Below are 27,611 nucleotides of genomic sequence, written 5' to 3'. Positions count from 1 at the left end.
AACCCGGACAGGAACTGGGAAGGCTGCAGACTGTAGTTGACCAAATCTCTATCTGTAAACACAATCTTCTTCTCGGACACTCCTCTGAATGCCATCTGACCAACCCTGAGTAACACATCACGGGGTCTCTCAACCTCACGGCTGTGGTTTTTCAGGATGTTGTAAATATAGTAGGAGTACAGTTGGGTGATGGTCTTGGGAACTCGCTGTGGGTCCCTGACTCTTTGTGTGAAGAAGGGGCCCAGTGTCAGAGCGAGGATCCAGCAGTAGGAGGGGTTGTAGGTCATGGTGTACAGGATCTCGTTCTCCTTCACATAATTGAAAACAGCTTCCACCACCATCTGATCTTCAAAATGTCTGATGAAATATTCCTTCCGTTCCTCATCAACAAATCCCAGGATTTCAGCCCGGACACTGATATCCGCCTTTTCCAATAAATGTAACGCAGTGGGGCGGGTGGTCACCAGCACTGAACACCCTGGGAGCAGCTTGCCCTGGATTAAACTGTACACAATGTCCGACACTTCACACCTCCACTCGGGATCTGGGCACTGGTGCTTGGGTTCTGTATCTCTCCGACTGTCCGCAAAATCGATTTTGTGTTTGAATTCATCCAAACCATCGAATATAAACAGTAATCCTTCTGGATTCTTCCACACCTCTCTCAGGAAATTCCCAAAGTAAGAATACTGATCCACAATCAGTTCCTTCAGGTTTATTCGACAGTCAATACTGTTTAAATCTCGGAATTTGAAACTGAAGACAAACTGGAACTGTTGGTATATTTTCCCCATGGCCCAGTCATAAACAATCTTTTGTACCATCGTTGTTTTCCCGATCCCCGGGACTCCGGCCACTGCTGCTGAACTCCCAGATTTGGATTTACTCCGGGAAAAGCTGCTCTGGAATAACTGATCAGTACGGATTTTTTCCAGCTGACTGCGGAGTTGTTTCTCTCTATAATCCTCATGGTCTCTGCCTCTTGCCAGCAGCTCATGTTCCACCAGTGTCCGATCTCGAACAGTAGAAATGACCGTGAGCTCAGCGTATCGATCAGCCAGCTGGAAAACCTTCACCTTCTCCGTCATCAGGATCGTGTTCACTCTCAGTGTTTCAGTTTGCGCCCGCAGAGTCTCCTTGTGTTTCTGTTGAACATCTTCCATGGGGACAGAGAACATATTCAAAACGTTAAACGGCTCATCTGACAAAGAACTTTATAATGGTATTTCAGCATTCAGTGTTTGAGATTACATGAATAAATTCAATGGTTCCATGGATATTAGGACAGAAAGTAAAATTCTGTTCACAGACACGGAATTGTCAGCAATGGATGTCCCTGAAAATGTCCAATCCTCATGTTCTGGTTCTAGTTATTTGTGAAGGTGAACATTCCCCTGATTGCACTTTCTGAGGAAGCTTAAACAAGCATCACTCCCCACTAACATCTTAACGACATTCTACAGAGGCGTGGTTGAGAGTGTGCTGACCTTTTGCATCACAACCTGGTACTCCAGCTGCAGTGCTGCCGACAAGAAAGCCTTGCAGGGGGTGGTTAGGGGAGCAGAGAAGGTTATTGGGGTCTCCCCACCTTCTTCCAAGATCTCTTTCAACGTCGATGCCTCCAGAAGACACGTTACATCATTAACAACCCCTCACACCCTCTCCATGAACTGTTTGTTCTTCTGCCATCAGGTAAACGTTACAGGAGCATCAAAACTAAATCCACAAGGCTACTAAACAGCTTCCTCCCACAGGCAGTCAGACTGCTAAATAGCTGCTCTAACTGACTCTGCTTTGGACACTTTTAACTTGCACCGGACACTTATAACTTGATTTAAAGCAACATGTGGCTGTTGTGTTTTATTATTTATTGTTGTGTTTATTATTTAGTGTTGTGTTTGTTATGTTATGATTGCACTGCTCCTGGGAAACGCTGTCTCATTCTACCCTGCAGAGCTGATGTACGGTTGGAACGACAATAAAGTTTTTGAATCTTGAATATCCTATTGCATTCCTGACTGCACCTCCCGTTACAACAACATTTCACTATATTTAAAGCATTGTTTGACTCATTAACAGACGATGTTAATGTTGATCTGGTGTGGAACTATGGAGAGCAGGTCACTGTGCATTTTGGCAAGGCTGCACACTGGGGAGTCACAGGTGTCCACTGCTCTTGCATCAAAACAGGAGCAGAATACGCGGGAAATACTCAAGTCGGGCAGAGTCTGGGGGAGAATCACAGTGAAGTTGCGGATCGATAACCTATCGGAATGACAGAGATGAAAATGGGTAGTTTTCAATCGCAGTGATGGAGGATTGGTGGAAAGATGGAATCTCTGTTAATGGAAGAAGCCACAAGGGTCTGTCTCAGTGATGTTCATTGTGTCTGTGGGAGAGGGTGGTGAAGTGTTGGCAACTGCTACTCATCAGTCTTGCTGTGGTGGTGTGGGGCTCTGTCTAATGAGGCCTCCGTCTGTCAGAGTCGACCATGGATGTCCTGCCCCTGCAAGCCGGGACACTCCGATATGGAGAGGAAGCTTCTGCCGAAGTAGCAAGCTCCCTCTCTCCATGCATCTGATGTGCACAAAGGAACGACATAGACTGACACAGCTTGGCACCAGAGGTGTCGCAGGAGATGCCAGTCTGCGTTGAACACCACTTAACACTGACTCAGGGACTCCAGCTCCAGGCTTTCCCACTGGGTTTACTCCCAAACTCTTCCCCATGAGGGGTTACAGTTACAAAGCAGTGGAGTTTTGAGATCAGAGTTTTCTTGTTCCTGGGTGAGCTGCCAATCACAGCCGACAAGCCCCATCTGCCCAAAGTGACTGGTTGTAAGGCACCAGTAACCCACCTCTGCCTCTTCGCCTGTCAGAAGAAACGCTTCCACCGGGATTAGTGGCTAAATCTCACGTGAAGACCAAGAGCTGGACAGAGGCTACTCGCCACTGGGAGCATTTAATAGGTCGTGGCAGCTCATCCGCACTGTCACCCCCCTCCCCCCCAGTTATAACAATCTTAAGCAACCGAGGGGCGATGTATTGACAATGAATCGGTAAATTGGTTTATTATTGTGACATGCACCACTGTAAAATGGAAAACTTTTCTGCATGCGATCCAAATAGATCATTACATCACATCGGTGTAATGAGGTTGTACAAGGCAAAATGGAACGGAATAGTTCAGGGAAACAGTGTTTCAGTTGCCGAGATAATGCAGTGCAGGCAGACGATAAGGTAGAAGGCCAAAGGATCATTGGGAGGTCAGCATTGAGTTTTTTTGGGACTATGTTCCTAAACTGTAGAATTCAACAGCTTAAACTACAGTACTGTGCAGAAGTCTGAGGTGTATATTAGGACTGACACATTCTGTCTTTTGTTTTCTAGTTTGCACTTTATCCCGTTGTGATGCGGTTTGAACGGCATCGTCTGGATGAAAGGTGCTTTATAAATAAGTCATTATTATTATTATTATTATTATCATCTTAGCCTAAACTGGTAAAACTTGAGGTACAGGCATAGCCAAGCACACACATGTCTCAATTGATAGGAGATTTCAGACTATTCTCGTGGTGTATAGTGTTATGGGTTTTCGAAGATTTACACAAGTATCGCCGTGTGGGCCTAATTTATTAATACTATTCTGTAAAGCCTTTAGGATGATACCAGTTATCGATATTACGATTGGGATAAATAATACCCTGTTCGTGTTCCATAGTCTTTCATTTTGCCCTTTCAATTCAATATATTTCTGGTATATTTTTTTTTACTAATTCATTTCTGTAAGTTATGTGTGTTTGGAATGGCTATATATATTTAAAAGGTTGCTTTTGCTTGTTTATCCTGTAAAATTACATCCGAACACAGATCATATATTATCCTATCTGAAATAATGATCGGACGCAGTATGATATGAAGGACTTTAACTCCAAAAGTGGAAGAGGCTTGTATATTTAGTAAATTATGGGGTTTTTCATCAGTTGTAGTTTAAGCAATGTTTTTGTGAATGTTGTTCGCCATTTTATTTTGCTTGTGCAAGTAATGAGATTCAGTTGAACTTAAAGTCGGATTGTTTGTAGTTTCTCTTATAATTTTCAGCATATATCGTCTTGGACCTATTAGTCGTTTATTCTGTATTATTGATAACTACATGTGTCAACAACCTTGTCCTGTATTGCTACAATGATCCCTTCTGTTTCTGGGAAGAAGTCTCCAACTCTGAGACAGGAGCTCGACACTTCCTTGTCGACATCTATGTCAATAGAGCTAATTGTGGATTTCAGAAAAGGCAAGATGAGGGAACACGACACACCAGTCCTCACAGAGGGATTTGATGTGGAAAGAGTGAGCAATTCCAAATTCCTGGCTGTCAATATCTCCGAGTATCTAACCTGGACCCAATATATCGATGCAGCTACAGAGAAGGCACAACAGTGGCAATATTTCATCAGGAGTTTTCAACATCACTTGAATATTTCTACAGGTGTAACTTGCAGAGCATTGTAACTGTCTGCATCACCGTCTGGTTCACGAGGAACGGAGTAAGGTGCACACTCAACGATTCAGGAGCAACTTCTCCTCTACCATGCAGCTTCCGAATGGACATTGAACCCATCGATACTGCCTCACTAATCTCTTTTTAAATTTCTATTTCTGCACTACTTATTTAGTTTAATATTTCATATAATCACACAGACATGCACAGCTATATGTTTTCAACTTCCAGGCCCTGAAGCCACTTCGCTGCTCAGCCAGATCCACCGTCTGACAGGCCACATGTCTCGCATGGACAAATCCAGGTTACCGAAAGCAGTACACTACGGAGAACTCTCTCAGGGCAAGAGAGATCGTGGTGCCCCGCGCAGGAGGTACAAGGGCCAAATTAAGCAGAGGCTCTCTCAGGCAAATATGGAGGTCAATGAGTGGCAGCCGCTGATTTTGAGGAAAAGCCAAGAATTTTGAGGAACCCAGAAGAGGGAGTGCTGAAAAGAAGAGGGGATACAAGAAGATTCCAACTACCCAAGCGCCTGCATCCCAGCTGTCCCTCTGTCCCAATGTCCCAACTGCTCCCGAGTCCACAGATTCGGAATTGGCCCCTACCGTCACCAACAATCGTGTCGTCATCCAGTACCACCAAGCCCCACTCACAGACACACACACACACAGACCTATTTCGGAAGAGAACCGGATTTAGGGTATGCTTCATGATCATTAATGCTTGGTGGAACCCCGGAATGTCCATGCCCTCAAACCCTTTTGTTCCCCAGATCTGGAGTACCTGGTGCTGCTGTGTAAACCTTTCCGGCTGCCAAGGGAGTTCCCGGCTGTTATTATCACAGCTGTGTAATAACAACATCCCCCATTTCTGTGTTATTGTCACAGAGGGGAGATGATTTCCTTCAGAAATCGATCAGGACTGCCCAAACCACAAAATTTGTATCAACAGTTCTGTGTGAACAGCACTTGCCGTGTGACGGACTGCTTACATTGCCGGTGATCAGCAGGAGCTCAAGAAATTCAGCTCCGATCTGTGCAAAGTCATCCAGGCAGCGAAACGACAATACAGAGATCGTATTCAGACACAGCTCTCCACCAACAACAGACACAGCTTATGGCAAGCTCTGCACCCCAATGCAGACTTCAGAGCTAAGTGCAGTGGTGCTGCCAACACCGCTGCCTGTCTCCCAGAGGATCTAAGTCTCTTTACGCTCGGTTCGATATCGCCAACACTGAGACCCCGGGGAGAGCCGACAAAGCGACCTGCACATTGGTCATCTCTGAGGCTGAAGTTCGCAGGTGTTTCCAACGAGTGGGCAGTCGCAAGCCTGCGGGACCGGACGGCGTCCCAGGGCGGGTACTCAGGATGCGCGCGGCACAACCGGCAGGTGTATTTACGGATATTTTTAATCTCACCCTCTCCTAGTGTAGAGTTCCCTCCTGCTTCAAATCATCCACCATTGTTCCTGTCCCTCAAACAACTAAGGCAACATGTCTGAACGTCTGGCGTCCTGTCGCACTCACCTCAATAATAAGCAAATGCTTTGAGAGACTGGTCAAGGACTACTTCTGCAGCTTGTTACCACCCACACTGGACCCCCTACAATTCCCCTACCGACACAACCGATCAACAGATGACACAACAGCCACTGCTCTGCACACCTCCTTAAACATCTGGAGAAGAGGGATGCTTGTGTGAGAATGATGTTATTAGACTACAGTTCAGCATTCAATACCATCATTCTCTCCAGGCTTGACAAGAAGCTCAGAGACCTCGGCCTTCACCCTGCCGTGTGCAGCTGGGTCCTGGACTTCCTGTCAGATCACCAGCAAGTGGTAAGAGTGGGCTCCCTCACCTCTGCCCCTCTGACCCTCAACACAGGAGCCGCTCAGGGCTGTGTCCTAAGCTCCCTCCTTTACTCTCTGTATGTGCATGACTGTGTCGCTACCCACAGCTCCAAACTGCTAATTAAATTTGCTGAGGATACTATATTTATTGGCCAAATCTCAAATAATAACGAGGCAGCCTACACAGAAGAAGTCATCACCCTGACACAGTGGTGACAAGAAAACAACTTCTCTCAATGTCGCAAAAATAAAGGAGCTGGATGCAATGTTGCAAAGACAAGAGGAATGGAGACGGGCCAACCCCTATTGACATCAATAGATCTGGGGTTGAGAGAGTGAACAGCTTCAAGTTCCTCGACATTCACATCACTGAGAACCTCATGTGGTCTGCCCGCATTAATTGTGTAGTGAAAAAAGGCACAACAGCACCTCTTTCACCTCAGATAGAACCATAGAACATTACAGCACAGAAACAGGCCTTTTGGCCCTTCTTGGCTGTGCTGAACCATTTTTCTGCTTAGTCCTACTGACCTGCACCTGGCCCATATCCCTCCATGCACCTCTCATCCATATACCTGTCCAGGTTTTTCTTAAATGTCAAAAGTGAGACCGCATACACAACTTCATCTGGCAGCTCGTTCCACACTCCCACCACTCTCTGTGTGAAGAAGCACCTTCCCCAATGTTCCCTTTAAACTTTTCCCCCTTCACCCTTAACCCATGGCCTCTGCTTTTTTTTGCTCCCCTTGCCTCAGTGGTAAAAGCCTGCTCGTATTCCCTCTATCTATACCCATCATAGTTTTATACACCTCTCTCAAATCACCTCTCATTCTTCTACATGCCAGGGAATAAAGTACTAACCTATTCAAACTTTCCCTGTAACTCAGTTTCTCAAGTCCTGGCAACATCTTTGTAAACCTTCTCTGCACTCTTTCAACCTTATTAATATCATTCCTGTAATTAGGTGACCAAAACTGCATACAATACTCCAAATTCGGTCTCACCAATGTCTTATACAACCTCACCATTACAGTCCAACTCTTATACTCAGTACTTTGATTTATAAAGGCCAATTTACCAATAGCTCTCATTACGACCCTATCTACTAATGACGCCACTTTTAGGGAATTATGTATCTATACTCCCAGATCCCTCTGTTCTACTGCCCTCATCAGAGTCCTACCATTTACCTTGTATGTTCTAACTTCCGAAGTGCAATACCTTCCGAAGTGCAATACCTCACACTTGTCCGCATTAAACTCCATCTGCCGTTTTTCAGCCCATTCCTCCAACTGGTCCAAATCCCTCTGCAAGCTTTGAAAACTTTCCTCACTGTCCACTACACTTCCAATCTTTGTATCATCAGTGAATTTGCTGATCCAATTTGCCACATTCTCATCCAGATCATTAATATAGATGACAAATAACAATGGACCCAGCACTGATCCCCATGGCACACCACTAGTCACAGGCCTCCACTCAGAGTAGCAATCCTCCATTACCACTCTCTGGCTTCTTCCATTGAGCCAATGTCTAATCCAATCTACTACCTCTCCATGTATAGCGACTGAATCTTCCCTACTAACCTCCCATGCGGGACCTTGCCAAAGGCCTTACTGAAGTCCATGTATACAACATCCACTGCTTTCCTTTCATCCACTTTCCTGGTAACTTCCTCGATAAATTCTAATAGATTGGTTAAACATGATCCATCACGCACAAAGCCATACAGACATTTTTTTAATAAGTCCCTGTCTATCCAAATACCTGGAGATCCTATCTCTTAGTCCAATAATTTACCTACTATGGATGTCAAACTTACTGGCCTATTATTTCACGGCTTACTTTTTGAGCCTTTTTTAAACAACAGAACTACTTGAGCTATCCTCCAATCCTCTGGCACCCGATCCGTGGATATCGACATTTTAAATATTTTTGCCAGGGCCCCTGCAATTTCAACATTAGTCTCCTTCAAGGACCGAGGGAATACCCTATCAGCTCCTGGGGATTTATCTACTCTGATTTGCCTCAAGACAGCAAGCACCTCCTCCTCTTTAATCTGTATAAGTTCCATGATCTCCCGACTTGTTTGCCTTGTTTCCATAGACTCCATTCCAGTTTCCTTAGTAAATACAGATGCAAAATACCTATTTAATACCTCTCCCATTTCTTTTGGTTCCATACATAGCCGACCACTTTGATCTTCAAGAGGATCAATTTTATCCCTTATTATCCTTTTGCTCTTAACATACCTGTAGAAGTTATTAAAATTATCTTTTACCCTGAGCAACCTCATGTCCTCTTTTAGCCCTCCTGATTTATTTCTTAAGTATTTTCTTACTCTTTTTATACTCCTCAAGCATCTTATTTCCTCCGTGTTGCCTATACATGTTATACATCTCTCTTCTTCTTTATCACAGTTCCAATATCCCTCGATAGCCAAGGCTCCTTATTCTTATTCATTTTGCCTTTAACCCTGACAGGAACATACAAACTCTGCACTCTCAAAATTTCTCCTTTGAAGGTCTCCCACTTACCAATCACAACCTTGCCAGAGAACAACCTGTCCCAATCTACGATTTTTAGATCCCTTCTCATTTCTTCAAATTTGGCCCTTTTCAGGTTTAGAACGTCAACCCGAGGACCAGATCTGTCTTTATCCATGATCAAGTTGAAACTAATGACGTTATGATCACTGGAACCAAAGTGTTCCCCAACACAGACTTCCGTCACCTGCCCTAACTCATTTCAAAATAGAAGATCTAATATTGCATCCTCCCTAACTGGTACATTTATATATTGATTTAGAAAACTTTTCTGAACACATTTTACAAACTCTAACCCATCAAGACGTTTAACAGTATGGGTGTCCCAATCAATGTGTGGAAAATTAAAATCCTCTACAATCACATATTTCTGTCTCCTGCAGATGTCTGTTATCTCTTTGCAGATTTGCTCCTCCAATTCTCCCTGACTATTGGGTAGTCCATAATACAACCCTATTAATGTGGTCGTACCATCCTGTTTCTCAGCTTCACCCATATGGCCTCAGTAGACAAGCCATCTAATCTGTCCTGCCGAAACACTGCTTTAATATATTCCCTGACTAGCAAAGCCATCACCCACCCTTCATCCCTCTGTCTCTATCACGTCTGAAACATCAGAACCCTGGAACATTGAGCTGCCAGTCCTGCCCCTCCTGTAGCCAAGTTTCAGTAATGGCTATGATGTCATAACTCCATGTGTCAATCCAGGCTCTCAGCTCGTCTGCCTTTCCCACAATACTCCTCGCATTGAAATATACACACCTCAGAAGATTATTACCAACACACTCAACCTTGCTATTTGTGACTTTGCATGAACTACCAGCATCATTTATTTTTACCCCCGTTCCACTATCTACTCTGGCACTCTGGTTCCCATCTAGTTTAAACCCTCCCCAATAAAACTAGCAAACCTCCCTGCAAGTATATTGGTCCCTTGTAGTTCAGGTGTAACCCGTCTCTCCTGTACACGTCCCACCTGTCCCTGAAGAAGTCCCGATGATCTAGAAATCTGAAACCATGCCCCCTACACCAGTTTCTCAGCCACGTGTTCATCTGCCAGAGCATCGCACTCTTACCCTCACTGGCACGTGATCTAGGCAGCAATCCGGAGATTACTACCCTCTATGTCATGTTTTTCAAGCTCTCTGTACTCACGCTTCAGGACATCCTGAATCTTTCTACCTATGTCATTGGTATCGATGTGTACCACAACATCTGGCTGATCACCCTCCCACCTCAGAATGCTGTGCAGGCGATCAGAGACATCCCTGACCATGGCAGCCGGGAGGCAACAAACCATCCGGGAGTCTCTGTCACAACCACAGTATCTCCTGTCTGTACCCCTGACTATGGAGAACCCTATCACTACCGCTCTCCTCTTCTTCCTCCCTCCATTCTGCACTGCAGAACCAGACTCAGAGCCAGAGATCTGGCTGCCGCAGCTTGTCCTAGGTAAGCCATCCTCCCCCCGCCCCCCAACAGTATCCAAATTGGTATACCTATTTTGGAGGGGAATGGCCACAGAAGATCTCTGCATTAACTGCCCTTTCTCCTTCACTCGCCTGACGGTAACACAATTACCTGTGCCCTGTTCCTTAGGTGTAACTACCTCCTGGAAGCTACTATCTATAATCTGCTCAGTATTTCGAATGATACGGAGGTCATCCTGCTCCTGCTCCAGTTCCCTAACACGGTCTGTTAGGAGCTGCAGCTGGATGCGCTTCTTGCAGGTATCGTTGTCAGGGACACCGGAGATCTCCCTGACTTCCCACATCCTGCAAGAGGAGCATTCCAACATCCTCTAGTCTGAACAAAAAAAAAGTAAAACAGAAAAACAGATGGTTGAGATGGTTGAGGGCGTTTGGGATGGGCTCCTAAATGCTAACGATTTTCTATATGAGCACAATTTGTGCATCCTGACTGGCTGCATCAATGCCTTGCATAGGAACGGTACTTCTCTCAATCGTAGGACTCTGCAGAGAGTGGTGCGGACAGCCCAGTGCACCTGTAGGTGTGAACTTCCTACTATTCAGGTAATTTCAGTGACGGGGTAAAAAGTGCCTGAAAGATCATTCTGGACTGAAGGCACACCAAGCACAAACTGTTCCAGCTGCTGCCATCCGGGAAATGGTACCGCAGCGGAAAAGCCAGGACCAACAGGCTCCGGAACAGCTTCTTCCACCAGGCCATCAGACTGATTAATTCACGCTGATACAATTCTATTTCCACAATTGTATACATAAATACAGACTCACTGCCCGCACTTTATCGTAATCGTGCTGCTGGAGCAGAAAAACAATTTTCACGACGTGTCCATGATATTAACCCTGATCCTGAAATTTTTTATCTGGCTGTTGTCTCATTTTTTTTTAGATCTGTTATTCATCATCCTCATACTGTCCTCGTTCATATCAATCCAAGTGCGCTCCAGTGCACATGGTGTTTTCCAGAAATTGTTATTTAAGTTCTTATTTTTTTGCATATTTTCCAGATCTGTTTCAGACCAGGAGATTTTACCAAAATTATACATCAATATGGGCACAGTGAGTGTTTACTACCTTCGTTATATTTTTACTTTTCAGCTCTGTTTTGCAGATTTTCTTGATCCTTGATGTAAATTCAAAGTTTGTTCAGCCTAGCAGTAAATGCAGATTTTCTTCAGCCTTAAAGTAAATTTTGTTGGAAGGTTTTCCTTTATCACACGATGATCTATCTTCTTTGCTTATTGATATCCTAAATATCCGTTTCATATTCTGTTGCATTGCATCCTGATGCTCTGTTTGATATTCTACCGGTTCTATTGTACCTTTCTTTATGTTTAATCATGTTCTGTACTTTTCTAGTCTGAAGTTCATGCTTGTATATATGGAAATTAGTTCCATTATTTGAATTGTTTATTTCAGCTTTACTGATGCGAGCAAATAATTTCAAATCATCAATGTATAGACGTGTCAAGGTATAATTCGTATTTTTTTTTCTGATTAGATACCTGATTTTTATCTGTTTCAGTAAATTATGAGTGGGCTTAAAGCGAGACAAAACCATAGTGGGCTCAGTGAGTCGCTCTGGAAAATCCCTCCATTTATTTTGATAGTGGTCGTTGTTCCTCTCTGGTTGTTACTAGGACGATTATTTTACGCGAATGCTTCATCATTTCTAGAAATTTCACAAGCATTGTATGAATTTTATATATATTTGGAACTTCTCTTAAACACATGAGGAATAGAATCAGATGTGATTTTTTTTCTGATTGACAATATAACACTGAAAGTTTTCTGCTTTCCACAGGGTTTGAAATAGAATTACATAATCTGTTTAGAATTACTGTACTCTGTCTGCTCTCCTGTGAGTATATTGTGGTTATCTAAGTTGTTATCTGAGTTGTTATTAGTTACAAGATGTAAGATGCTATAATTTTAGATATAAAATTGTCTTATTATTATTAAGAGCCAATAATAATAGTAGGTGACCATTTAGTAGTCTTATAAATGCAGAATAAAGCTGTAGTTGAGGCTGGTGGTATATACCTTCAGCCTTTTATATGTTCTGCCACATGGGAGTATGACAGAGAGGATGTATGAGGTGGTTTGGGGTTAAGTAGCAAGGCTTTGAGTCGGGTTTGTGTCTTGCCAGCTTGATAGAGTTCCTCCAGGAGGTGACAAAGGTGATGGATGTAATTACACATGGATATTGTCTACTTGTATATTGTGAGAGTGTTTGACAAAGTCCCACAAGGGAGGCTCATACAGAATATTAACATGCTTGAGAACTGTGGGGAATTGTCCTGGCTGCCGGGGACAAACTGGGAGAAATGTCTTGGCTGGCGGGTGGTGAATCTGTGAAATTATTGTCATAGACGGCTGAGGAAGACACTTCATTGGATATATTCAAAATGCAGGTCGATATGTTCCTGATTAGGAAGAGTGTCCACGTTTACTGGGATAATGGGGTAGAGAGGAATTGAAGAGCAAATTCACTGAGCCGAATGTCATAATTCTGCTACAAGGTCTTATGGTTTTAGGGAGCATCTGGAGTATTGTGTTCTCTTCTGATTGTCCAGCTCTTGGAAGGATTGGAAAGGGTGCAGAATGGGTTCATCAGGATGTTGCCTGGATTCGGTGGCATGTGCTACAAGTAGAGTTTTGATAAACTTGGTTTGTTTATTCTGGAGTTAGAATAGAGATCTGACTGAGGTGTACAAGTTTGAGAGATATAAGTCTGGGTCGATAGCCTGTATTTTGCTTGTTGTTTTTGTTTTCATATGACTGGTGTCTAATACCAGAGGGCATTTGGTTAAGGTGAGATGGGGTAAATTTACAGCAATTGTGGGTAGTTTTTTAACAGAGTTGTGGATGCCTGGAATTTACTGTCTGGGTCAACAGGGCTTTGTGAAGGGAACATCGTGCCTCATGAGGCTAATTGAGTTTTTTGACGAGGTAACAAATAGCAATTGATGAAGGTACGGTGTAATATGTGCTCTAGATGGATTTTAGCAAGGCATTTAACAAGGTCCCTTACGAGAGACTCATCCAGAAAATCATGAGGCACTGGATAAGTGGAACCTTGGCTGTTTGGATAAATAATAAATAATTGGAAGAAAGCAGAGTTTAGTAGTGGAAGAACGTATTCTGCCTGGAGGTCGGTGACTAGTGGAGTGCTGCAGGGATCTGTCCTGGGACCCCTGCTATTTGTGATTTTTTATAAATGACCTGGATGTAGAGGTGGAAGAATGGGTGAGTGAATTTGTGGATGACATGAAGATTGGAGGAGTTGTGGATGGAGCTGCAGGTTGTCGAAGGTTACAAGAGGATATAGACAGGGTGCAGATTTGGGCAGAAAGGTGGCAGATGGGGTTCAATCCGGATAAGTGTGAGGTGATGCATTTTGGAAGGACAAACCAGAATGTTGAATACAAGTTTAATTGTTGGTTACTTAAGAGTGTGAATGAACAGAGGGACATTGGGGTTCAAATCCACACATCCCTTAAGGTCGCTGCACGGGTTGATAGGATAGTTAAGAACTCCTGTGGGATGCTAGGCTTCATTAATAAGGGGATTGAGTTCAAGAGTAGAGAGGCCAAGTTGCAAATCTACAAATCTCTGGTGAGACCGCACTTAGAGTATTGTGTTCAGTTCCAGTCACCTCATTATAGGAAGGATGTGGAAGCTGTGGAGAGGGTGCAGAGGAGATTTACCAGGATGTTGCCTGGTTTGGAGAACAAGTCATGTGAAGCAAGGTTAGCAGAGCTGGGACTTTTCTCTTTGGAGCGTAGAAGGATGAGAGGGCACTTGATAGAGGTCTAAAAAATTATGAGAGGCATAGATGGGGTGGATTGCTGGAACCTGTTTCCCAGGGCACCAACAGCAAACACTAGAGGGCATATGTACAAAGTTAAGGGAGGGAAGTTTAGGGGAGACATCATGGGTAAGATTTTTACAGAGGGTTGTGGGTGCCTGGAACAACGTGCCAGGGATGGTGGTGGAGGCTAAAACATTAAGGGTATTTAAGAACCTCTTGGACAGACTCATGGATAAAAGAAAAATAGAGGGTCACGGGGTAGTATGGGTTTAGTACTCTTTTTAAAGGAATACATGGGTCGGCACAACATCCAGGGCGGAAGAGCCTGTACTGTGCTGTAGTATTCTAGTGTCTAGAGTCTAGTGACTGGGGTCATGTCGGAGGCAACTATGTTATAGATGCTCCTAGTTATACATGAATGTGCAGGAAATGCAAGGAAATGGTCAATAATATAAGAAATGATACCAAAGTATTTTTTTTCTTTCCCGGATATATAAAGAGTGAAAAAAGGGAGAGTGTCGATATCGGACCACTAGAAACTGCTGTTGTAGTTGCAGTAACGGGTGAAAAGCAAATGCCAGACAAACTCTGTCCAAGTCACTGGCAGAATTCCAAAATGTAAAGAACATCAGCGAACAGAATTGCGTGTAGTGCTATTACAAAGGAAAAGGGGCTTGGAAGATGAAAGGTCTGAAGATAGAAAATTCACCTGGACTGGGTCATACAGTGTATCAGGAGCCTGCCTGGGGTGTGCGGGGATTCCCAGAGTGTAAGGACCTGGAGTGAAGGCTTCAGCAGAACCAACAGCTGGATTAATAGAAAAATATATTGTAGAATATTCAGGCTGCAAAGAGACACTCGTTGAACTGTTACTAAAATCCAGAGATCAGCGAATGATTAATGGCGAACTTTGATTCCCAGGTTTTGCCAAGTCACAGACTAACACTTGAGATGTAGCTTGAACTGTGCATTTTATCACTCACCTATCAGCTGAGTGGGTAATTCAGGTAAACCTTGGCCGATGTTGAAGTATTCTTGTGGATCAGGACCTGTTTAAATATGAAAAAAAAAATCCATGGAAACAGAGCTAAAATAATTAAAATAACTGAAATGTTTATCTCAATGTGCCTTTGTGTTCAGAGCGTGGTTTTAACATACCGAGTTCCTGTATTTCCCTCAGTATTCTGTCCAACTTCGGTAACTCAGTCCTCCACATCAGAAAGGATTCCCACATCGCCCTCCGGGCCCGGGAGCCTTTGCCATTCACCAGACTGAGGAAGAGTCTGGAACTCTCTGCCCGGTTTCCCTTCTCTGTCAGCTCAGTGACTTTCTAGAAAAGGAAACAATGGACTTATTGTGGAGCAGACAGACAAACATGGAGAATGTGCAGGAAAGTATCTGTTCATGGCCCCAGTAGCTTCAGAACAGATGCAGTCACTGGGCTGCTGCCTCATCCTCCCTGGGTTCAGTCATTAACAGAGAAACAGTAACTGAAGGAAATTCTAAATCAATATTGTGTAAGAATAAGGATTTGTGTAAGAATAAGGATACTGGCACCCTGCAGTAGATGCAATGTGATTAATTTCCTTGATCTGTCAATGTGCAGCATTATATCAACAAGATGTGACAACAAGAACGGAAGAGAGGGGAAAGAGAGAGCAAAAACAAATGGATGGCGGGCATCACTGAATCGTGCCTGACAAAAGTTTATAGTTGGGTGCTTAAATCCAAGGATAAATATTGAGTCGAAAGGATACGCAGGTAGGTGACAGTGTTGGGTTGAAGCTGCTGTCATTAAAAATGAAAAGTCCTGAGAAAGAGGTGATATCGGATTAGACGATGAGGATGTTAAGAAACTGCGTAGGTACAATGACCCTGATGGAAATTATATACAGGCGTGTTAACAGTAGCCAGGATGTGGGCTACAAATTACAACGGGGGAGAGAAGAGCATGGAAAATGGTCAATGCTAACATTTTCACAGGGAATTTCAATATTCAGGTAGCTTTGGAAAATCAGGTCGGTGCTGAATCCCATGTGAGGAAATTTATAGAATGCCTATGAGATCGTTTTTGAGAGAAGCCTATGGTTGAGCCCACTATAGGAAAGGCAGATCTGGATTCTGTGTTGTGTATTGAACCAGATTTGATTAGGGAGCTTCAGCTAAATAAACCCTTAAGAGGCAGTGATCATAAAATAGCAAAACTCAGCCAGCAGGTTGAAAGGGAGAAGGTAAAGTTAGAGGTATCAGTGCTACAGGAGAATAAAGGAATTACCTCGGCATGAGAGAGGAGCTGGGCAATAATAAATTCGGAAATGACACTAACAGGGACAATGGCAGAGCAGGAATGGCTGAAGTTTCATGGAGCAATTCAGAAGGTGCAGGACAAATGATCACAATTCTAAAGAGAGGATGATTAACCATGGCTGACGAGGTAGTCAAAGCAGCAGAAAAGCAAAGGAAACAGCACAGGGTATTACAAAATATAGTAGAAAGCTGGAGGACTGGGATGTTTCTACAGACCAACAGAAGGCAATTCAAAAGCCGTAAATAGAGAAAATATTTAATAGGAAGGCAGGCTAGAGAATGATGTAAAATAGCTTACCTAAACGTACGTCTGATATATGAAGATTGAAAGAGAGGAGAGTGGATATTGGACCACCGGAAAATGACTGTGGAGAGGTACTGTCAGGGGACAAGGAAATGCCGGAAGATATTGGTCGGCATTTTGCGTCAGTCCTCACTGTAAAAACACTAGAACGTGCCAGATATTTGAGAATGTCAGCTGGCAGAAGTGAGTGTATCTGCAATTATTGCGGAGAAGGCGCTTGGTAAGCTGAAAGTTCTGAAAATAGATGAGTCCAGATCAACTCATCCGATTGCTTCTGAAAGAGGAGGCTGAAGAGATTGTGGAGACATTAGTAATGATCACTCAAGAATCACTAGATTTTGGAATGGTTCCGGAGGACTGATCATTTCAAACTATAGGCCAGTTAGTCTGATCAGCGTTTGGGAAGATGTCAGCAGTCGATAATTGAGGATAAGGTTTCGGGGTATTTGGACGCACATGATAAGAAAAAGGCCAACATCCATGGAAGGGAATCTTTCCTGACAGAACTGTTGGAATTTTTTCAGAGAACAGCATGCTGGGTCGACAACAGAGAGTCAGTGCAAGTTGTTTACTTGGACTTCCCGAGGACCTTTGACCAGGTGTCCCACATGACGCCGTTTAACAAGGGCCGACAGTAGGACAAGAAAGACACTGGCATGGATAGAGGATCCAAGATTTTCTCCAGACAGATTTGTCAGACTGCCAGGAAGCACAGAATGGGAACACATAGGGTTTTCTCTGGTCGAATGTTGGTGACCAGTGGTGTTCTGCAATGGTTGGTTTTGGGACAGTTTCTTTTTCCGTTATGTCAATGATTTGTAGGCTTTATGGCCATTATTGTGGGCATTACGAAGATATGGGGAGGGAGGGGAAGTGTTGAGGAAGCAGGGATTTCGCTGGAGGACATGGACCTATGAAAAAATGGACACATCAGTGGCAATTGGAATGTAGTATAGTGAGGTACGTGGCCATATACTTAAGCAGAAATAACGAAGACGTAGACTATTTTTGAATCTGGGAGAAAATTCAGAAATCGGAGTTGTAAAGAGTCTCTGGAGACCTGGTGCATGATTCCGTGCAGTTTGTGTCGGTGTTCGGAAAGGCAAATACAATGCTAGCATTCACTTCGAGAGGATCAGAATAAAAGAACAATCACTGGCCAGACCGCACTCGCATATTTTGATCCCCTGATCAGAGAAAGTTTGTGATGGCATTGTGAAAAGTCCAGAGAGGAATCTAAACGAACAGAACCAGTGATATTAAACCAGATGGGAATGGATCCTGGATGCACCTGTACTGGCTGGAGTGTGGAAGGATGAGTGGGAATCTAATTGCAACCTGTGGAATATCGAAAGGCATTGAGAGGACGTGGAGATGTTGTTTTACATGGGGGTGTCTAGAACCAGACGAAACAGCCTCAGATTAGAGGGACGTCCATTTGGAACAGAAATGATGATAATATTTCGCCGAGGAGTAGTGAAACTGCAGAATCCATTGGAACTGACAGCGGCAGAGACCAGGTCATTGAGTTTATTTAAAACAGAGGTTGGTATCTTCCTGACTAGTCTGGTCAGCAAAGTTCACTGGGAGAAGGCAGGAGAATGGGGTTGAGAGGGATAGTAAATCACCCATCATGTAATGGCGGAGCAGAATCGATGGGCCTAATGGCCAATTGTGCTCTGATGCCTTATGGTCTCATGATGTATAAAAACAAAAGAAGATTAAGAAATGTCAGTGCGGCTATCTTATCATGGAGACGGTTACTGCCTGGCACTCATACCGTAAAATTGTAATGACTTCCTGAATGCAGGCATGGGTTTCCTGATTAACTGAGGAATTTTGAGTTAAACATTGAATAGTCTTCAAGCAACATACACCTATGATGGAATTAAGGTAACTGAATATGGATGGTCTTAGGACATTGTTCTGAGAAATAAGAGAGGCAGCGTTTAAGGGTAAGCACAACATTGTGGGCCGAAGGGCCTGTACTGTACTGTGCTGTACTATTCTATGTTCTATGTTCTGTGTCCCGGATTTGAATGATTGATCTCCTAGAACAGATATCAGTAGGGAATAATGGACAACAATTATGAAATAAATCAGCATAATTCCCTGATGGTCCACTGCACTGTGAAATAATCCCTCAGTTTCACTGCTACCAGGTCTGAGGAGTTACAGTTGTGAAAGAAATTTAACCAGTAAAGCAGACGTCTCCAGATGATGAATTTATAGATCAGCTTCATATTTACACATTACCTCTTGCCTTTGGATAATGCCTGTGTGATTCATTACAGACAGCGCCAATGAACCCCAACGAGAACAGAGTTACTCACGGGTGTAACACAGTTGGTTTTCTAATACCACTCATGGCTGAATATGTCAAATCTAGGACAAGACGGTCACTGTTTGTGAGCTCCAAGGAGAGTGACCTGAAATGCTGTGTCCCTGTCTCTCATTAGTCAGATATTCAGCAAGTTAGCAGATTTTTTTTTTGTTTGCCCCTTCCCTTTCAGGAAATCCTATTGATCTTCTTCCCTTTGAGGACAACCTGTTGATTTTTTGGGATCATGAGATATCAGCTTGTCACCAGATTTATTTTATGTTTTGTGCTTTCTTCTGCCCTTTCAGATCAAACTATTGATGTTTATAGTCATGAGATATCAGCTTTGTGCTTGATCTTTCACATCTAATCAATCTCGGAGTATTTCGAGGAAGTTACCAGGAAAGTTGATGAAGGCAAGGTTGTGGATATTGTCTACATGGACTTCAGCACGGTATTTTACAAGGTCCCGCATAGGAGGTCGGTCTAGAAGATTCAGTTGCTTAGCATTCAAGATAAAGTAATAAACTGGATTAGACACTAACTTTTTGGAAATAATCCGGAGTGTCACTTTAGACTGTTGCATTTCTGTTTGGCGCCTGTATCTCGTGCAGTGTCACGGGGATCGGTGCTCTGCCTGTTGTTGTTTGTCATCTATATCAATGATCTGGATGAAATTACGGTTAACAGCATCAGCAAATTTGCTGATGACTCCAACATTGGGAAGGAGCAGTGGACAAAGAGGAAGATTACAAGAGATTGCAGTGAGGTCTGGACCAACCGGAGAATGGGTTTAAAAGGGGTCGATGCAATTTAATGCAGACAGGTGCAAGATGTTCCACTTTGGATGGATCAATCAGGGTAGACAGCGACCGGTAGAACAAAGTGATCGGGAATACAGGTACATAAGCCATTGAAAGTGGCAGCAAATGTTGATAGGCTCTGAAAGTAAGTTTCTTAGCGCATTATCCTTGGTAATTATCCTTGGTAATTGAAAATATTGTGTACGATATGATGTTGTATAAGATGTTGGAGAGGCGTAATTATGTACAGTTCTGCACACCTACCTGCAGGACAGATGGAAATAAGTTTGAAAGAGTACAGAAAAAAAAACATTACAAGGATGTTACCTGGACTGGAAGACCTAAGTTATAAGAAAAGAGTGAACTGATTAGGACTTTATTCGTTGGAACATGAAAGACTGAGCGGAGATTTGATAGAAGTGTACACAATTACATTGGGATATAGGTAGGATAAATGCAAGCAGGCATTTTGTACTGAGGTAAAGAGGTACTACAACAAGAGGTTATCACCAAAGGGTGAAAGGTGAAAAGTTCAAAGGGTACAAAGGTGAAACCTGTTTACTCAGAGGGTGGTGAGAGTGCAAAACTAGCTAGCAGGGCAAGTAGTGCAACTGGTGAAGAGAATTCTGAATAGATGCTTGCGTAATGAGCATATAGAGCGCCATGGCCCGGTGCAGGTCAATGGGAATAAGTAGATTCTGTAGTCTGGCATGGAATAGATGGGCCAAAAGGCCTGTTTCTGTACTGTACTTTGCTGCGACTATGACAAGTCAGCCACACATTGTTTGGGAACTCACGGAGCCAAGACAAGCTGTGGTTAGCTGGTTTCCCTCCCTCAGGTACCGCAGTGAAGCCGGTTGGCCTAATTGACAGTTTAATACTCATCCTGGATTAATGAGATGAGGTGAAGCTACCCGTCGGTTCAGCCAAGATTTGAAATGTTTCACACCGAATGCCTTTTGGAAGTCCAGATATGCAGCCACTGCTCTTACTTCACACTGATAAATACAGCAGGTGATACAGGAAAAGGTGATGCTAAACCTGCAGTTCCCAGTGCTCCCCACCTTAAAAACTGAAACCAGATCTGCGAGAGGCAAGTCAGAGATCAAAGTCTCCATTCCCAAGTCGATCTCCTAAAACATGCAGGAGATAAATGTTGATCACTATTCCCTCTGATACCAGCAGATCAGTGACAATACACGGACTGCACTCACCTCATTTTCTTCTCTACTGAAATGTCCCTCCTTTGTCAACATCCAACCCAGTCTCTCAACCTTTTCTTCAATTGCTTGTTTGAGTCTGTCCCTGTAGAACTTTGTCAGTTGGTACAGTCGATATTCCTCCCCTTCTGCCAGGAGTTCAGAGATTGTAAACTCTGGCTCTGTGAATACAAAAAGGAAAATGTAGGCTTGAACTCAGATATCCCTCGTCTCCACTGCTCTCACCCAACTCAACAAAAAAACCGTGTCTTGAACCTGCCTCCAGATACAAAATAGGATTAATTCTCCATCTCCAACACCATCACACTGAGCACGGAGTCCCCCTACGGCTGTGTGCACAGACCACTGCTGTTCACTCTGCTGACCCACGGCTGTGCTGCAACACACAGCAAGAACGACGAGTCAGCTTACAGAGAGGAGGTGCAGCAGCTAACGGACTGGTGCAGAGCCAGCGGCCTGTCTCTGAATGTGAACAAAACAAATTTCTTGTTCATCTCGCGGAGAATCTCACCTGGTCCCTCAACACCAGCTCCATAGCAAAGAAAGCCCAGCAGCGTCTCCACTTTCTGCGAAGGCTGAGGAAAGTCCATCTCCCACATCCCATCCTCATCACATTCTATGGTGGTTGTATTGAGAGCATCCTGAGCAGCTGCACCACTGCCTGGTTCGGAAATTGCACCATCTCAGATCGCAAGACTCTGCAGCGTATAGTGAGGTCAGCTGAGATGATCATCGGGGTCTCTCTTCCCGCCATCACGGACATTTACACCACACGCTGCATCCGTAAAGCCAGCAGCATTATAAAGGATCCATGCACCCCTCAAACAATCTCTTCTCCCTCCTGCCGTCTGGGAAAAGGCTCCGAAGCATTCGGGATCTCACCGACAGACTATGTAACAGTTTCTTCCCCCAAGCTATCAGACTCCTCAATACCCAGAGCCTGGCATGACACCTTACTGCCCGATTGTCACGTATATTATTTATTGTAATGTCTGCACTGTTTTGTGCACTTTATGCCGTCCTAGATTGGTGTGTAGTTTAGTGTAGTTGTTGTGTGTTTTTTTTTCTTTTCCTCTGTTTTCTCACATAGTTCAGTCTAGTTTGTGTAATGTGTCATGTAACACCGTGGTGCTGAAAAGCAACTCATTTTTACTATGTACTGTGTCAGCAGTTACGGCCGAAATGGCAATAAAAGGCTTGACTTGACTTGAATGTAACTTAACACTTGCCTTAAAGCCTACCCAACAGTGTTCTAGGCATTACATAATAGAAGGACAATATTTAATATAAACCAGTCCATCCCCCATCCAACCCATTCACCTATTTCAATTTGGATGGGCATAAATGTTGGGATGGTTGGTAATATTCGCTTCCCAGAGATACTCTCTCCATCCTGGCGAATACATTTCCCCTGATTCACAACCCGGAAACACTCTACTCATCTGGACAGCTGCATTTCCTCCAATTCACATCCTGAAAATCCTCAGAGCAGGTAGTACATCTCCTGTCGTGGGGTAACGGCTGCTCAGTGCACCATATGTACCACACCCACACATTTTCCCTCACCTCTGACCAACCCTCCAACAAGGCCTCACCTTTACCCTCCACCCTGCCACATTGTGTGAGCACATCACCCTCATATTTCACTCACCTGCTCCTTCTTGGGGACTTGACAGTTCTGTGTTCAATGAGCTTCCGAGCTGACAGACAGTCGCCTCACTTGTGCCGGTTCCAGGGTCCGGATCAGTGTCTCTGACGTCACTGTCTCTGGGCTGATAGACAGTCGCCTCACTTGTGCCGGTTCCAGGGTCCTGATCAGTGTCTCTGACGCCACTGTCTCTGGGCTGAATTTGCTCCTCCTCCTCTGCGGCCAGACCGCATTCCATTGGGACACCGCTCTCAATCTGACCCTGCTTTGGTACCTTGCATCCCGTGTTCAGATCATCTTCCCTCGATGATCTGCCTGGTAAAATCCTCTTCAGTCTTTTCGCTGCTCGTTTCAATTTCTCACCTGCAATTGGTGATGAATTGCAGGTTATACAAGTGTGATTTAGATCTGAGCAAAACTGATTCAGATTGCAAAGGAGCCGAGACTCTGGCTGACCAGATTTGGAATGGAACTGAGCTGGTTAATGTGAACCGTACATCCTGTCAGGTGACCATCCCGATAAGCCGGTGACTGGACACATTTACTCCCAGTAAAATAGCACAATCGGCACAGTAATACTAATCACAGCAGTTGAACGCACGGATGACCACGGGATCATAATGCACCGGTGTCCGGTGATACTGGGAAATATCACTGTGATCATCTTCCACAAGCCAAAATCTCCCTCGGTCACTAACTGTCCAGTAGTCCGTGTCACACAAAGACCAGCAACGGGATTACACATGGTTCAGTCTGCTGGATCACACATTCTCCACTTGCTTTGTCACACGAGGGGCTGGAGACTGGACAAGGGGACTGGAGTTGCTTTCTCCAGTTCCTTTGGTCACAGTCTGACCATTCCCTTGAGACGCACTTCCTCCGGTCCCCTGGGTCGCAGGCTGATCATTTCCTTGCGATCTATGCTGACCTCTCCCCTGGTTCCCATCTTGTCCCCCACCCGCAGATCATCATGTAACAACTATGCAGTTCATTGGCAAAGTCTTGGTTATAGAGCTTTGTGTGTAGTTGCAGTTGCTAATCTATAGGATGGAGGTGATGAAGCTGGAAAGTGTGAAGTGAAGAATGAACACTACGGTACTGGGCTAGGGTGTTGTAAATTGAGAGCATCTGGGCAGGGAAAATGGGAGAGGAAGTTTACGAGGGAAGTTTGGGAAAACTGCAGGAAAATGGGACATTTAGATCAGCTTGAATTATCTGGGCCGAAGGACCTGTTTCCAGGCTGGAGCATCGTTTCTATTCCACCTGGAATCTCAGATTTGAGCACAATCACAATGTCTACAGGTGACAGAGACATTTGGTCATTGGTTGTGCCGGGTTTCCCAGCCAAGATCCTGGGAATTTAAATTCAGGTAGAAGATCATATCAAGAGGGAAATATTTAGAAACTCAGGTTCACCATTTCTCCACAGCCCAGACATTCACTGGGGTGTTAAAACTTCGAAGCAGATCACAAATGTATCTACAATGAGCTGCCTCCTGATCCTCAGCCATTCCCAGCACCGGCAATGATCTCCGCTCCGCTACAGAAAACAGATTTCGGTGACACCCCTCCTCCTTTGCGTAGCAGGCAAGAAAAACCAGGGGGGAGTTGGTAGCTTTCCCTCCAAAACCTGAAATGCTGTGTTATCATAGAATCTCTGAAATCCCGGAAATGCTCCTGTCATCTGCTTCTGAATTTTATAAATGAAAGTTGAAGATGTCTTGCATATCAGGGCCTGTCTGGAGGTGAAATGGACCCTGACCCTGAACATTCACATAAACCACAAGTTCGTTGTCACATTCCTGTCTGTGTTTCACTCATGACCACCTGGTTCAGGAGTCCCTGCTCCCTTCACTCAGCTGAAGCTTTGTATGATGAGCGGAGTGATTCGATCATTACTGGTGTCAGGTCCCTGCGCTGGAACTGTTGGGTTGATCAATTACTCAAGGCCGCTTTACCAGTGGGATAAATGACACTGCTGGATGAAACTTTTCTATGCCCTGTTAACACCTCTGTCTGTTCTTTCATCTGAACTATTGTGTACAAACGCGATAAAAGTTTAATTCTAAGATCCCTGTGATCATACCTTTGTCCATTCTGATTCTGACTGACGATTGTTGACTGTCGTCGTCTTGTTCACACTCTGCAGGACAGCTTCACGGCTGGTGAGGCTCTAAATTTCACAACAAGCAGACAGTGAGTCAGAGAGTACGACTGCTTTGCAAATATGACAGTATTTCTATCCCTTGTAGCATTTGGCATGGGGACCAAACATTCCCTGTTAGTAACCACTTCCACACCATATCTGCCCACTGATACCTGGCGCATCTGCTGACAGAGTCACAGAGCAATAAAATGCAAATTCAGAGCGTTCAGCCCAACGAGACAATGCCAAACACAGTGCCCACTGAGATGGTCACAATTTCCTGTGATGGGGCCATCTCCCTTCTGGCCTCTTCACTCCATCTACACACCCCAACTGCTGCCATGTGACACCTTGTCAAATGCTTTGCTGAAGGCCCTTGCGCAACATCCATGGGAGCATAACTTTGAATTTCCACCTCTGCTTAATGTCACCTTCACAGGTTTTGACAATGTAATTAGCAGAAATGTACTTGATGAGGCCAAGGTATGTCAAGGTAAATTATGGGTTGCCATGTGCTAGTTAGGACTGAATAAAAGTCAGTGTTGGGATATTTTCCTTTATAAATGATCTGTTCTCAGCAGAGGCCGAAGCGATGATATATTCGAGGGTAAGTATATCACTGCAGATTGCAATCGCCAATGGGATCAAGGGCATGTTGCTGCAGTTCATGGTAATTCCACATTTCTATAATCACTGCAACACGACACACGTGGGGCTTCTTATAAAGGGAGGAAATTGTCAACGCATTTTAAGCTGATTATAACGTAACAAGGAAACATCAGAACTAACCAAAAGCTACTTCAGATGATGCAGCACCTTCAAATGAGCAAACACTCAGAGAATGTGAGTGACTGTAAAGAGCTGGGCTTCTGAAAGCACATTACCAGACCTGGAGTGATTGCAACTTGCTCTGACCGAGGCATTCCACCTATTTCGTACCTTCCTTTGTAAAGGTCTGTAATGTTTACAGGACCAGTGTTCGAGTGAATGATACTCACCAAACTTTCTCCTGACTGAATCAATGGAAACTCTGAGTCAGAGGGTTCTCTTCAGTTGGTACTCTCAGTCCTCGGGCTGGTTCGCTTGTCGCTGTTCCCTCGTTCTCATTCGTGGCTTTCCAGCTGGGGGCTTTTCTTCCAATAAATCTCTCACCGCAGGTCTAACTTTAACCAGAGAGATAATGAAGCACATTAACAATACAAAGGAGAAAAAATATTTCTGCTCAATTTTTTCAAAAGCGAATCTCACTGAAATTTAAACGCTGAAGACAAATAAAAGGATCTCATGGAACAAATCATTAATTGTCCCTCACACGTCACAAATCCTGATACGGGATACGAAGGACTCATCATTCAGTCATGATGAGATATCAGAGCAGAATGAAGTGATTCAGTCCATCGAGTCTCCTCCATCATTCAAACATGGTTGATTTTTTTTGCCACAATGCCATATTCCTGCGTCCCCTTATAGTGCTGGAAACTCGGTGCAGCAGATTGCATCTGTGGAAAAAGACACTGTGGAAGACCCAGTATCAGAACTGGGATTATGCAGGATGATGCGTGATATGCTGAACGCTTAATTGCGCAATTTGGCCCAGATCGCATCCTTGCTCATACCTATAATGGGGGAGGTACAACATACAGTGTTCTGAAAAAATAGTAAAAGTGATTATCGGGGCATTAATAGTGATCTTTAGAGAAACGAAAACGAAAAGCTCTTGAATTTATAGCAAATAGACCGTCTAGTTATTCTCTGTTCAGAATTAGTTCTATATTGTTAAGCACCTGAGCATCATTGCCTTAAAGTAGGCTCCTACGGACAAGGCGAAATTATTATTAATTTTTCTTGCGTTATTCATTACTATTTCCTGGATAGCAGAGAGGCTCCCGGTGAAACTGTTTTGTCCACTCTATTGACTTTTAACATCTCCTCTATAACAGGAAGCACGATAATGTACCATATTCAATTGTGATTAATATGCATAGAATGTAATGTGGGTCGGTCTCCAATGTTCCATCTAATGACTATTTTTGCAGCTGCGTGGATCAGCCATTGCTCTGAGACGGAACTTTTCACACGGACTGAGAAAAGCACAACACCATAGATGCGTCCTCTTTTGTAAAATGCATCCATGAATATTTTAGGATTAAGACAGACAAGAGAAAAAACATTCTATTGATTTTAATTACTAATTAAAGGATAGGATAAAAATGTAGTACAACAAAGAAAAACTTTCAGGTTTCATAAACGTTTATACGACAGTGTTTAATTCCATCTGCGCTGCAATAAAGGCTCCGTTCGCGGGAGCATTTTGGTTCTGCAGACACGCAGTGCAGAGGGAACAGTGACGGGTTTCTCTCTCCAGATTATCCTACCTTATAACAGTGTTTTGTCCACTGCCTTGCCAGCGACAACCTGTTGTTACAAACATGCAGATCATCAACAATCAGGCTCAGATCTCATCCGTGTGCATATTCGAGATGGGTGAGGGTTTGCTTAAATGGGAAATGTATTAAATGGCCTCTTTGTTAGGTACAACTCTATACCAGCTCATTAATACGAATCTGTTAATCATCTGCTTGCAACTCAAAGCACAAGCACATGCAGATATGGTCAACGGGTTCAGTTGTTATTCAGGCCAAACATCTGAAGAGGAAATAAATGTGATGTAA

General features: G+C 43.9%; 1 protein-coding gene across 1 annotated transcript; it reads right to left on the bottom strand.

The window, feature by feature from the left end:
- Positions 1-104: 104 nt before the first annotated feature.
- LOC132386735 (uncharacterized) lies at positions 105-25,862 on the bottom strand (the record flags this gene model as incomplete). The annotated part of the gene is made up of 7 exons (XM_059959087.1): positions 25,824-25,862; positions 24,880-24,966; positions 22,797-23,244; positions 21,140-21,306; positions 15,350-15,521; positions 15,175-15,240; positions 105-1,156 (listed from the first exon to the last, which is right to left on the bottom strand). Coding segments are annotated over exons 1-7 (2,031 nt in total), but the record flags the coding sequence as incomplete, so codon positions are not given.
- Positions 25,863-27,611: the final 1,749 nt, after the last annotated feature.

The sequence above is a fragment of the Hypanus sabinus genome, unplaced genomic scaffold (genome assembly GCF_030144855.1).
Source record: "Hypanus sabinus isolate sHypSab1 unplaced genomic scaffold, sHypSab1.hap1 scaffold_1284, whole genome shotgun sequence".
Lineage (NCBI taxonomy): Eukaryota > Metazoa > Chordata > Chondrichthyes > Myliobatiformes > Dasyatidae > Hypanus > Hypanus sabinus.
The sequence above is the reverse complement of the archived record's forward strand: the minus strand, read 5'-3'. Positions and strand labels throughout refer to the sequence as shown.